The sequence below is a fragment of the Vanellus vanellus genome (assembly GCF_965231255.1).
Source record: "Vanellus vanellus genome assembly, chromosome: 1".
NCBI lineage: Eukaryota > Metazoa > Chordata > Aves > Charadriiformes > Charadriidae > Vanellus > Vanellus vanellus.
In genome coordinates this window covers 30,125,719-30,139,491 of record NC_138905.1, presented here as the reverse complement: position 1 = coordinate 30,139,491, position 13,773 = coordinate 30,125,719, and the positions used below count along the sequence as shown (strand labels likewise).

The 13,773-nt window shown below is 40.9% G+C and overlaps 1 protein-coding gene across 1 annotated transcript; it reads right to left on the bottom strand.

The window, feature by feature from the left end:
• Positions 1 to 8,692: 8,692 nt before the first annotated feature.
• Positions 8,693 to 9,833, bottom strand: GPR85 (G protein-coupled receptor 85; the record flags this gene model as incomplete). The annotated part of the gene is made up of 1 exon (XM_082498262.1): positions 8,693 to 9,833. One exon carries the CDS (start codon positions 9,831 to 9,833, stop codon positions 8,721 to 8,723), a length of 1,113 nt encoding a protein of 370 aa, XP_082354388.1. The 3' UTR covers positions 8,693 to 8,720.
• Between the last annotated feature and the right edge of the window lie 3,940 nt (positions 9,834 to 13,773).

The following is a 13,773-nucleotide window of genomic DNA, read 5'->3' as shown; positions in this document are numbered from 1 at the left end:
GTACCAAAGCCAATGTTTAATGGATCGCATATATGACTTAAGAAAACATTGCTTGTTTTTTTTGTGGTAGCTAGTTTTACGCAGTCTCTTCTGAACTTTAAATGAATAAATTATTTAGCAGCCAGAACTTGTCCTTAGATGGCATAACTTAGATGTCAATACCACCCAAAGCATCCACATTTGCCAAACCTGTCTTGCATGAAATGGAATGAGGATATTTGCATAAGGAAAATGTCAAAGCAGGAAATTAACCCCTTCATGGGTTTCATATAATCAAATATTGCAGTAGTTGTTATTGTATCAGCATGTACTTAACTGATACCAAAGGACCATAATATTCCCACCAATACTGCATTTACCAGTTAGACTGGCGGTTCTCCCGACTGGGAGGGGGCAATGGGGGGCAATGGGCTTTTCTGTGATACTGCCTTTAAATTAGTAAGCTAAGAAGCAAATTTAACACAAACTTTTAATACAAAGGATACAAAATTGAATTGTTTTCTCAAATAGACAAAAATACAACAAATTTCAGCTGTTGTGACAATGCGCCTCTTAGAGAAAGGTCATCTATATAGAAGAGTCTCCACAAACAATGGTGTCTGTCTTGCTGGAGATTTACATTGGAGAGACTGAATGGTGACTGGGGCAGACCATTGGAGCCCGTTGTATGCATATATGCTAACCACGCTGAAATACAAGAGTCTCTGAGAGATACAGTAAAACTGTGAGGGGCTTCCACACCTATCTCCATCCTTATGAAATTCCTCATACCAAGTCTGGGCTGAAGAGGATTTGCTCAACCCATTCATTCCCTTTACATGCACCTGTTAAGAACAGAAACTACTCACAGAAAACACTGAATGAAAAATAAGTTTGAAAATTTGACGGTGACCAAATAATCCATCTGGAGGAAATCCTTAGGCTGCTGAGTTTAGTGAATATTTCTATCACGCAAGGTGCTTGGGCCAGGAACCAGCCTATAATGTGTACCGCTTCCAGTCTGCCCTTATGTAAAGAAGTGGGGATAAGGACTCAGCTGCAGCACTACACCACACCTTTCTGTAGATGCCCTTACCACCACTTAGGAACTTACAAAGAGGTTTTCAAATGAGTCCAAAAGCATTATTTACATATTAGCATAGGAAGTTATTAATAAATGTCCCTCCCTCACCTTCCTTGCATCTGATTTTATACTCACTCATCCTACTCTTAGTGTGATATTCCATGCCCTCCACCAGGGCTTAAGCTGTCCCTACTTGGTATGAACTACACTATGCTATTTTGGAGAGTTTGAGAAAAGTCTATATATATGTGTATACGCTCCCTCTTGAAACCAAACAAAACACTGGTTTTGCACAGACTATGACAGAGATTACATTTAACGTCCTGCTATGACATGCTCTCACTGAGAACTAGTCAAGTAAAAACCATAAACACTTACATAAATTATCAAGATCTTACAGTCTTTATTGAGACAAGTTTCCACAAAAGAGAGGGAAAATTTTCCTTGAGTAGGAATTGCAGGAATCAAGCCAAAGTTACAAGAATTATATATCAAATGGTGTGCTACTTTCTCTTTTTTTTTTGCTTTATGCCCATCTTGCTGTAGCTATGACTAAATATGTTAATCAAAATGCTATAGAACTGTACTCATTTGTGTGTGTGTTTACTTTCCATTTACATAATCATCTTACAAAAGGAGTATTTCTCCTTTGTGCTAGATGTCTTATGATGTAATTTAAAGTTGCAGTTACCGAAATATCCTATTCTAGCAGTCCCACCACTATTAATTCTATTGCCCATACATTACCATAAGTTATTATACAGGAGCTAAATATACATTTCCAGTCTTCATGATGTCCAAACAGTCCTGCACTCAGAGAAATCAAATGTTCCCTGCGGTGTGCCCTAATAATCTGCATTGAGTGTTTTGGATCAAATAGGAGAAATTTCCAAAGCTTAAGGGCCTTCACAGAGAATTCAGGAAACACATAATTGTAGAGTGCCTTAATTTCAAAAATAGGATTTGTGTGTCTGTAACACAGGAAATGCTTATGGAAATGAGCAAGCACATACACTGATTTATATCTCCATAATCAGTGCAAAGCTACAAACACATTTTACTATTAATAATGTATTTTAAAGAATATACATACTTCATTAAGCATAAAATCAAATGCTTAACTGGTAATGGGTGGGATGGAATGGAGTAGCTGAGATGGCATGCATTGTACAAAAAAAATAATCAAGAATAAAACAGATCTTCTCAGTCACTTTTGAGGGACCAACAATGCATGAAATACCAACCAGCTCACAAAAAAAAGTTTACCTCTGGGCTTCTGCTTCTTGTATTACTTCTGTTTCGAGAAAACAAGCACGTATCACCTGTCTGTAGCCTATGAATGTTGTCTAGGCATTTCTTATCTCTGCTCACTGCTGAATTTCACTCGTTAGTACTCAGGGTATGCACAACCAAAGTCCTACTTAAACTCAGCATGAAGTGGGTCACGGGCCCGTAGTGGGCGAGTTCCACAGGAGGTGGTTACACTATAGGACTAGAGTAGGATTTTAACTGGCTCTTAAACAGGGGTGAAAACTTTGTTCTATCCTCTGACCTCCTGCCCAGAGTAGTCATCGCGTACCTCTGCCACCCTCTTAAACTATCTCACGGACCTGATGCGCCAAGATTATTATAGTGCAGAACTTTTTCTTTTTAGCAATTTCTTCAATTTGCATAAGGATGTTAGCATGCCTGAGCTTGATGGTTATAGAATGAAAATAAAATGGATCAGGAAATAATGTAGTTAAAGGTGACATGAGAATTGTATCTATACCACGTATATACACTGGCAGAAAGATGGAAAGCTGATAGATTGTAACCGTGCAGAAAATGCAATGCATATATGATAACCTTCTTCATTTCAAAGACAACCTTAACTGACGTGTTTCTGGCTATTCTTTCTCTCCCCTCCAACATACTTGTTTTTCAGAGTTTGCCTTTGCATTCCTAAAATTGAAACTTTAACATTGCATAGAAATAACAGAAAGAATCAACTGGAAGCATGTGATTGTTTTTTGTTGTTTTTTTTCATCATAAGTGATTATTTACATTCTTCAACCATAAACTTTGTGGGTTTATTTAAAATGTGACTACAACAATGTCACATATAGGTAGGATAATAATTGAAATTCAGATTTCATACTTGGGATTTTTAACTCCACATTACAGCAGAACTTGTCTTAGCCAACCAATAAAAGGATGAAAAAAAAATACACATCTTTAACTAGATGGGTCTTTAACAAAGGTGAAGTAGACTTTTTGTGAATTAGCAAAGGGATAATTTTGAATTACCTCTGGAGATAGTAAATTGCCTAATATTTGGAGTAGTTTTGTTGTAGCTAAGGAAGAGTTCTTTGAAGATTATAACAGATGAATTCTGGTTTTATATCTCTTGTGCTTATTAAATATGAAGTATAGTACAAAAGCTGTGATGCAAAGAATAACTCTCTCACTGGGCTGCATCAGCCAATTCACTGTCTAAAGACATTGTTCTTTGAATGCATCAAGTATCTAAACCCACTAAGTACTGAAAATGTCAATAATTGTTTTGTTATCTAAATTTTATAAAACGTGGACAACTGCAATTATTTTATTTCAAATGGCTTATGATTTAGACTATTAAAAAAAATCTAACTTATTTACTGTGGCACTCCTTAGATCATCATATACTTATGTAATTACACAGTTCAGCTGAACAAGAAACATCACAAAAACTCTTCATTGTTTAGAATGAGCAGTCTTTAAAATTCACCCTTCTTTTTCCACGCTGGCCAGTTAAAGAATTTATCCATTCAAATGGACAGCTTCATCTTTTTTTTTTTTTTCCCAAGTATAAAGCATGAGCTATTTTCAGGCTACTCAAGGAAAGTCATGGTGTGTAATATCAAAGACTTTGATTTGTTGCTGGCATATGCATTGCAAAATGTCATCTTGTCCTGTTGTTAATGGTCATGGCCAGAGAATGCCAGATCTTTACTGACTTAGATCACTGATTTCTTCACACTCAAAATCACTTTAGTAAACAAAAGCAGAGAACATATATTGAATTGTAGTTCTGAAGAACAATATCTCAGACTGAGCCTTTTCTTTTCTTTTGAAAAGTCAATCAGACTAGTAGTGTGCACTTATACAGCTCTCAATGAATGTAAACTAGAAGGAAGTTGTCTATGTGATATGCAGAATTGTACAGTCAACTCTCGCTTGTCTGTGGGTGTGTAACCCAGGTTGCAGATTAGCAGTGCTATGCTAAAACAAAGGAGAAAAAAAGGAAAAACACCCACCCTTTTTCTTTGAATTTCTGATCTCACTTTTTACTTCAGCTTAACTTCATTCCTCGATAAATGTAATAAACACAGGAAGTTCTTATCTAATGTGCATATGCTTTGTATTATCTGTGTTTTAGCTTTATGGGGGTTAGTCTACTCATTTCTATTTTCAATAACTGAGAACTGACTGTGTAACTATGAAAGAGCTCAGCAACCCACAGTTTTATTCGACATTTGCTAAAAACCAATTGTTTGTCAAAATGCCTCTTTAATTCACCTCAAAAATCATCAGAGTTCCCTTTTACATTATTTTTCAAACCCATGAGTAATAACAGCTTGCTGCAATACTGGACTCCTACTCCTATTAATATAAGTAAAATGTTCACATGCTTGAAAGGCAAAGCAAAGACAATACAAGTGAACAAAGTCAATGCATCTAACAGGAGATAGATACAGTGGGCTCCTCTGCCCCCAAGGCAGGAAAGACTGCCGGAAAGCCATTTTATAATAATATTTTGTAGCTGTACAAAACCCCCTGCCTTAATTGGCTAACTGTACATTTTATTCATTTAGAGAGTCATTAGCACCAAATATGCTTTAAAAAAATCACATGCTATTGGGCAATGCAACAATAACAGTGGTTTCTTTATGAAGGACTTGGGAGAGGGGAAGTTGTTTCCTGCTGCCCCCTCCCCATTCTTATTTTTCCCCACATAACCTAGATAGCACCTATATCACAACGAAAGCCAAAAGACAGAGATACCCTGTGCGCTAGCCAAATGCCATGGAATGACAACCCCACGAACTACAAAGGCAGCTGGAAGGAACTCTCTCTGTCTTCAGGAAGGCAACTCAGACACAGAGAAACCTTGGGAAGCTGCTGCAGGAGTTAATCTACTGGTGAGGAGGGATGGCTGAGACACTTCTTGAGCAGAAGAAATGTAAGACTTAGTATATGAAAGATTTAATTTTGAAGAAGGATTGATGGAGAAGCTGCCAAAGGGGCAACAGAGGGCAGGAAAGCAACAGGGGCAGACAGCCTTTTCTTGAGGGAATCTGTTCTTACTTTTTTTTTTTTTGCCACCAGGAAAATTAAAACTACTAACTTCACATTACCCATGAGCATGAAAAGATCAATGCAGATATAAAATAGTGTGATATTCTTTACTATTCTGAAAGAGAAGAGTAACCTACCAGCCCTGTACTCTAGCTTGGAAGTAGCTTAACTCCTGTACTAAAATGAAAGCAAAAAGCTTTACATATTGTGACAGAACAGTGTACTGAATTGGAATAAACCTTCTTGCTCCTTTGAATTTACACCCTAATACATTAGGTTTGATATGCTGACTAGGATCAAAATGACATCGATGACAAAACCTGCAAGCTCTGCTTTAACTCACGTGTATATATATACACACAATTCTTGTAGGAATCTCTCTAAACTACTTGACATCCTGTGCCAGTGAGTTCCACTGAGTAATAACTTTGCATAAAATGTTACTTCATATGTTGCCTTTTAATTTCACTGAACATCCCCTTGTTCTTTTAACACTGGAGAAAGTAAAAGGAAATACTTCTGTCACAAGACTTCTTACTGGAACAATTATAAAACTTGACTTAACAAAAAGTACCTCTCCTCTGTCAGGTAGTAATACAATTGCATATTTTTCAGTTAGCCAAAGGAATTATAATCATATCAAAAGAAAAACATTTAGCAAAATATTTGCTTTCAGACTCGTTTACTGTTTATTATTTTAATTTACATCAGTTACTGCTTGCAAAACTTCCAGGGAAATAATTTTAAATTGTTCTTTTTTTTTTTTTTTTCTTTTCCCACTGCATAGTAAATACAGCCTTCTTAGTATTTCAGAAGCATAGTACTATAGAAATGTTAGGGCCTGCTTCTGCTCCAAATGAAGTTAATGGGAAAACACCAACTGACTTTATTAGGAGTTAGGTCAGGCCCCAAATTCGCAGCTTTTGAAATTTCATGGTTGAAAATTTTCTGGCTAATCTTCAGAACCGACTACTTCTACAACTATTACACTATTTACAACTTTATTTATATGTACTTCTTTATTACAATATGTAATATCAATGTTCCTTGTAAAGGTTACTATTTTATAGAAATTAGACTGAAGTTATTGCCAATCAACCTTTTAATAAACTTAAGTGGGATAACTTTCAGAATTTTTCTCAACATACGATTCAGGTTTTATTCACTCATGCTATCTTTGACAATTGCTTAACTACCTTAATTTCAAAGCCTTTTTCAGTATAATAAAAAAGTCCTTTTGGTAGAAGTTTATTGGTCCCGTTTCAAATTATGTTCTGAAACATTCTTGTACTCATGAGGACTCATTTTAGCAATTTTTCTGTTTCAACACAGTATATAAAGCCATGCCTCAACCAATCAACCTCAGTATAAAAGTGTAAGTGAGGTCAAACAGATTGCTCACTAAATCTTTGATCAAGTTGTCTGATCACATATAGACACAACTCTCTGAATTGTTGCATATGTTGTATAATGTTATCATATAAATTTAAGCATTTCCATTATTGACTGCTGCTTGTGTATGTATATATTAACTTGCTGGTCATAAAACTACAACAAAGGACAAGATATATCAATACTGAATTAAGACCTCTAGTCTTGTCTCTCCAAAAATTAAGAAAAATCCATGTTCTTTATGATTGACCAACTCATGATGTTGTGCTTCAAATATACACATTTTCCAAAATTAAACTGTGGAGTTAATGTCAAATACTGTGTTGTAACTTTAAACATAACTGACATATTAGAACAGATAGATGGGTAATTATGATAAACTACACAATAGTGCTACTGTAGATAATATCATTTATCAATCCTGTGGTCCCCATCATTCATGCATTTACAGTTTGGGAATACAGTGACTGCAAAGGATAATAATTCATAATGGCTACATTCTCAGTACTTCATGCTAGCTCACTAGACAAAATAAAAAAGGTTAATTGTATAACTGGAAAAATGTAAAATTTTATTCCAAGAAAATTAACAAGCTACACAGGTAAATTTTGGCAAATGCAACTTTATATTGAAATCCACACATCTGTATCTTAAAGAAGGAAAGACTCACAGACTCTAATGTATTTCTAAAATACTAAGAAATCATATTATATGCTTTCACAAGTTAAAACTTAAATAATTTAAAACAACCAATACACCAAAATGTGCAGAAAATATAAACAAGACTGTGCCTTCAGTAGAATAAATGCTTCACAAATTGTGCAAGATATCATACTAAGGCTGCGGTCTCCCCATGACAGCTGTCTTAAAATATAAACATACATCAACTGCCTGTGTTTCTCAGAACAAACTAGAAAGGGCGGCACACCTAGAAAAAAATCATATCATCCTAGTGATGTGCATACTGATTTTGGGAACCATTGGAGTAAAAAGGAAAAAAGAGGACTAAGTGATCTTTCATGCACTCCCAAATGACTGACCAGAGTTATTGATTCAATTTTCCTTGCTTATTTGCTTCAATGCTAAACAAAATGGAAGATACTAGATAACCCTTTAAGGCAACATGTGTTTATTCTGTATAATTATAACTGTTCAATTATGACTGGATATTATCATTAACGTTGCCTAACAGACTGATATCTAGCTTTTTAAAAAATATAAATAAGAGTCTATTAAACTTTATACCAAATCAGCAAAAACCACAGAATACAGTTAAATGTTATTAATTTCACTGTTAAGGAAAATGGTATTTAGAAAGAGTAATATATTTGGAAAAAAAAAGTAAAGTCTAAATCTGAACAAAAATACTGCTTTGGAATGCTCCCCAAAACTTACTCACAAGGCAAACAGATTTGTAAGTGTGATAATCCAATAATGCATGGCACATCTTTAATCAGTTACAGTACTTGAGTCCCCAGTTTTCAGTCTTTGCAAAACAATAATTGTATGAAATGTTTTAAAGGTCTTCAGATGTCTAAAATTAGTTTTATCAACACATTAACCTCATATCAACTTAATTTATTAAGATGTCCAATGCTAATCTTTTTGATGGTCTTATTTTATGTAGTGATATACACAGCATTTAGCACTGATACTTAGCACCTGCTACTTTCATAATCTAGATTTCAACCACATAAAGAAATTCAGGGCAGTAGTTCAGTCCTTTGTTCTTAATTACAAACCTTCAGCAGTGGTCAGCAGGAACATGTTTAGGTTTAAAACAGGATTAGAGGTGAGCTATTGCAAAGACTGCAGAATGTTGCCCAAATCCTTACAACTGCTGACATCCCATTCTTGATTTTCTTCTCAAGACATGGCTACAGGCCACAATTGCTTAGCAGAGAATGGTAGTGTTTCACAAGGCTAAAGATTTACAGATGCTCCCTCATATAACACAGTAAGGTTCCCTTGGTAACCTGGATTTTCTGCAGTAAAGAAGGGTTGTGCTGAAACAGCGCCTCAGCTCCCTGTTGGAGAAAATGCAGACAAAAGGATTGATTCCAGCTTGGGCAAAACTCATCCAGACAGCGGCTGTTAGAAATCCCCCTGGTACTACAGGCCCTCTTGCAAAAACTCTCCAGTAACAGGCTACCAAATAGGGACCCCACAAGGTCAGAAAGAGGAATGTCATGATGTAGAACATTCTGCTGATTCTCTTCTCCATTTTGAACTCATCTAAAACCAGTAGCCTTCTCCTGCCTGTGGTGTTCGCGTTTTGCCTGATTCCCAACAAGGTTGGAGGTGTGGGACCCCTTCCAAATCCAGCCAGCCAATTAGCAGCTGCTTGACCACTTGCTCCAGGACCATGAAAAGTCCAGTTCTGGCTCACTGCTGCAACAAACTGGACTGGCTTCATTTTCCTGCGATCGTGAACAAAAAATATCAGCTTGAGGTAGACAAGCTGTGTGGCTAGGAGGATAAGGGCAAGAAGAAGCATAAATCCCAAGGAATCATTAGCCCTGAAGGAACGATGCTGGAAAGTGCATTGGTCTTCCTCCCTAATGAACGAGTAGGTGCCCACATCTAAAACTGGGGGGAAAGCCATGGCTACAGAGAGGGTCCACACCATACAGATCACGGCCAAACAAGTCCAGAAGGTCAGCCTTTTCGTATAAAAACGGTGGTGGGCAATAGCTAAGTATCTGGTGACGCTTATGCAGAATAACATGAAAGCAGTGTGAAAGCAGGACAAAACCCCCAAAAAGGCAATCACTTTGCAAGTAAGAGTCCCATACGTCCAAGTAGAGCCATTTTTTACAGAGGTGAAAACAAATGGGAAACAAATTGCAGATCTGAGGATATCTGAGCAGCAAAGATCCAACAGGAAGTAGTAAGGAGCTCTATGCAAGGTCTTATCTTTGACTAGCAAAATGGAGATCAGAAGGTTACCCACCACACTGACTCCTATTATGAAACCCAGTGAAGTCAGTTTCAGAAAAGCTGTTAAAGGAGAGAGATTTTGTAAAATGTTGTCAGCTGCATGGCTGTAGTTCGCCATAGATGGATGGATGATATGTATATTGCCTCAGTCAAGTCTCATGATCTATATATAAGAACAAGGAAAAAATAGATCCATACATCTTACTGAAAATGTAATCCACAAACAGAACTGATCTTGTGTCTAGTCATACAGTACATCCTCTTCGTTCTGATTTGTCATGCCATCAAAATATCTGAAAAAAAATCGAGCTATCAGTTCTTAAGTTAACAAGAAATGATGTCAGAAAGTGCTAACAAAGATGTTAATTTATGGAGAACCAAATGAAGTTGTAAATTTGAGTACTATTGTTTGTTTTTAAAAATCACGAGGCTTTTTTTTTTATATACTTACTGTTTAGCATGATCGATTATTGGCATTTCACAGATTTGGCTTGCTACAGTTTCAGAACTGACCGGTGCCCCTTATATTTGGTAGCATATATGATTTTACAGTTAAAGCCTCAGAGATTTTATGAATCAAAAGATTCCCAGTTTGCAAGCCCAAGAGTTAATCACTGACATCTTTTAAAAAAAATCCCCAAAGACTGCTGATATTTTGACATTACCTACGTTTATTTTATGGCTACAGTATTTGTCAATGTTTTAGAGGCAGCTGCTGTGTTGATACGGATCACACCCAAAGAAACCCTGCAGAATTTATGTTTTTTAACCCAAGTCACCAAAGCACATTAATCACACTGTGTTAGTTCATGCACATTGTAAGAGAAACAATATTCATTATCCCCCTCCCTTCCTCCTATAAACCATAATTTTATCATTTAGGTTTTCAAATAAACAGGTATGCCAGACAGTCGATAGCACTATGCTTTAGGGTCTTCCCCCCCCCCCCCCGCTTTAATGCAAATCTTTAAAGCCTCAACATAATTCATAATAAGCAACGGTCAGTGTAAATACTGAGCAAAAACAGGCAACACACCCAAGATATAATGCCCATCCTTTTGGGAGGGCTGCTTTTGGTTATGCTTAAATAAACATATAATAAATTGATTATAATTTTTTTTAGCTAATTAGGGCTCTGTGATTCCCACTAATCCTCCCAATGAATCGCACCGGAACACATTTCATGCAATAAAATAAAATAAATTAAAAAACTGTCTGCTGCTGCTAGGGATTTTTTGTTGTTTTTTTTTTTTTTTTTCTCCCTCCAGAGCCAGGGACAGGAGCCACAGCAGGCATGATCAGGCTCCTTCGTTATTCACACGAAGTGTTTCCTATGCCACCTCGGGTGTACAAAGGATATTCCCACTGAATCCCAGCAAAATCCTTCCATTCTTACCGTCCACAAAAGAGCCTGATTGCTGCTGTGTAAACAGAGGCTGATCAGATCATGGCATCGTTTTAAAACCATGAAATCAGGCTCCCCCTCCCCCCCCCCCCCCCCGCCAGCCCCGCCGCGTCCCCTCCTCTGTGGAGCTGTCCCCGCCGCGCGGCCGGCCCTACCTCCGCACACACGCACTCACACACACACACACACACACACGCTCACACTGACACACACACTCACGAAGACACCCGCTCCCCCCCAACGCCCCCCCCCCCCCCACCACCACACGGCCATGCAGGGCTGGACTACGCCGCGCTCGCTGCAAGGCAGCCCGGCTGCCGCTGCCTGGCAGCCGCATCTGCCGGAGCCATGCGAGAGCCTCCCGCGGCGGGGAGCTCGGGAGAGCGGAAGAGGCATTGTCTGCCAACACTTCTTCCATCATGCCGCTTCTTTAGAAATCACCCCCCCAACCCCCACCCCTCCCCAGACCCACTCCCTGGGGTGGGGGTGGGGGGGGAGAGCCCTCCCCACACGCACCTGCAGCTGCGGCAGCCCTCGGCACCCGCAGGCTCCCCCAGATCCCTCTCCTCCTACCTGTTGGTGCCGGAGATCCCCACATGCCAGAGCTGCTCCTTCCCGCCGACAGATGATGCTTTATCCCGGCAGCCTCTATTAGAACCCTTTTTATTTTTCTCTGCCGTCTTTCATTCTTCTTCCTCTCAATCCTTTTTCTTTATTTTTTTCTCCTTTTTTTTTTTTTTTTTTTTTTTTGTGCCTCGGTACCTTGCCGGAGAACCCAGTCAGCGGCTCGGGCGGCGCATGCTCACTGCGCCTCCTCCCTGCGCGCCGAGCCCCGTCCTCCCCTGTCGCAGCGGCACGATCGCTCCCACTAACGCCGCGGCAGCGGCGGCGGCGGCGGCCGCCTCAATTGAGGGCAAGGCAGCCTCAGCGGCGGCGGCGGCTGCTGTCTCAATAAGGGCAAGGCAACCTCCCCGGCAGCAGCCTCCTCAGCGGTGGGTTGGCAGCCCCCGCGGCGGCAGCAGCAGCAGCAGCAGCAGCCTCCTCAGTGAGGGGAAGGCAGGCAGCCTCCCCGGCAGCACGTTCCCATTTGCGATGCGCGGCCGAGCTGGATTTATCGGCGAGCCTGGGCAAGCCAGCTTGAGGAAAGGGAGGGGGAGGCATTAGGTCCTTGCGCTCCTTGTTTATGCCTTCCAACTCCCCCCCCCCCCCCCCCCCTTCCCGCCCCTTTCGCTTAAAAATGGGGGCTAGGAAGCGGCCGCCGCGGTGGCGCGTCGCAGACTGTCAGGAGGGGGACCGGGCGGTTTCTTCAGCGGCCGCAGCTCGCCTCCTCCCGCTCCTGGCTCATTTTCCTTCCTCCCGATTCCCGCCCGGTGAATTCCTTCTTCCCAACACCCCCTGAGCCTCAAAAAGTGCCGTGGTTCGGGGAGGGCGCCTTTGCCGCGGGGCCGTTAGGACGCCGCACCTTCCCCGGGGCTGCGCTGCCCGCCCCCCTCGCAGCCAAGTAAAGCGGCTTCGCAACATTCAGCCCAAAGCCGGCGCTGAGCTATCAGCGCGCTGCATGGCGGCAGCGATGAATTTTAATGCCAGCCCGTTCCGTCCGTAGCAGGGCCGGCATTCCCCCGGCGGCGCGCCGGGCGAGAGCGGTGACCGCGGCGGCGGCGGTGAGGCGCCCGAGCCGTTAAGCGGCCGGGGCGCGAGGCCGAGCCGCCCCGATGATGTCATGGGGGGGGCCGGTGGGACGAGGCGGCGGCGCCGTGAGGCGGCCTGTGGCCTGGGCCTGGGCCGCCGCCGCAGGGGCCTGTCCCCGGTCCCCCGGCCCTGGCTGGGTGCCGCCGGGGTAAATCCAGGGGGGAAACGGGAAAGGTTCGGATAAAGCTTGCAAAAGCACATCCCTCCGCCCTCCTGCCTCTTCAGTTTTGTATGGAAGTTTATCCGGGAGGAGCGGGAACATATGGAAAGGGCGGCCCCGAAAGTCGTTCGTTTTGGCTGCGAAGGCAGTTGAGGAACAGCTTATTTTGGGTCGAGAGCTTTGGATCCTGAGGAACTTCTTCCCCGGGAGCTTCCGCTCAAGTCAGAATAAATCCTCCTGGGGGACAGATTTATGGGGTTGATTCATAATGTGTGTCACATCTTTGAGACCGTTCATAGACTACAGGCATTTTTTAAGGCCGTTGTCAAAGTTCGGGTTCTTCTTTATTGTGGCCCTTTCTGAGTCATTGGAATGGGTGGCCAAACCACAAAATTAGCTTCAGTAGCAGCCTGATCAAGCTCAAAGGTCTGCAGCCACTGGAAAATGTGGTTATTTGAAATCAAACCCACAGCTTTGCAAGCATGTGACTTGATTCAGATAAAATTTAGTCTTGAGCAGAAAACCCAGACAGAGCTCAGGTACCCCATGATTTATTTTTTTTTTTCTTTCTTTTCTGTGGATGTGATTATGATAACTTTGTGTTGGTGCTCACCTTCGGGGTTAGTTTCACTTTTAAAAACTGACATTTTGGATGACTATGAAAGTTACTACTTCAAGCTGCACTTTTCATGTCACAATCAGCTAAGCTAAGCAGACCTCCCCAACTATCCCTTTTCTGTTGCTAAATATACCTATCAACAGTGACATACACAATGACTTTTAAAGTCATTTTAAATGTTAAAA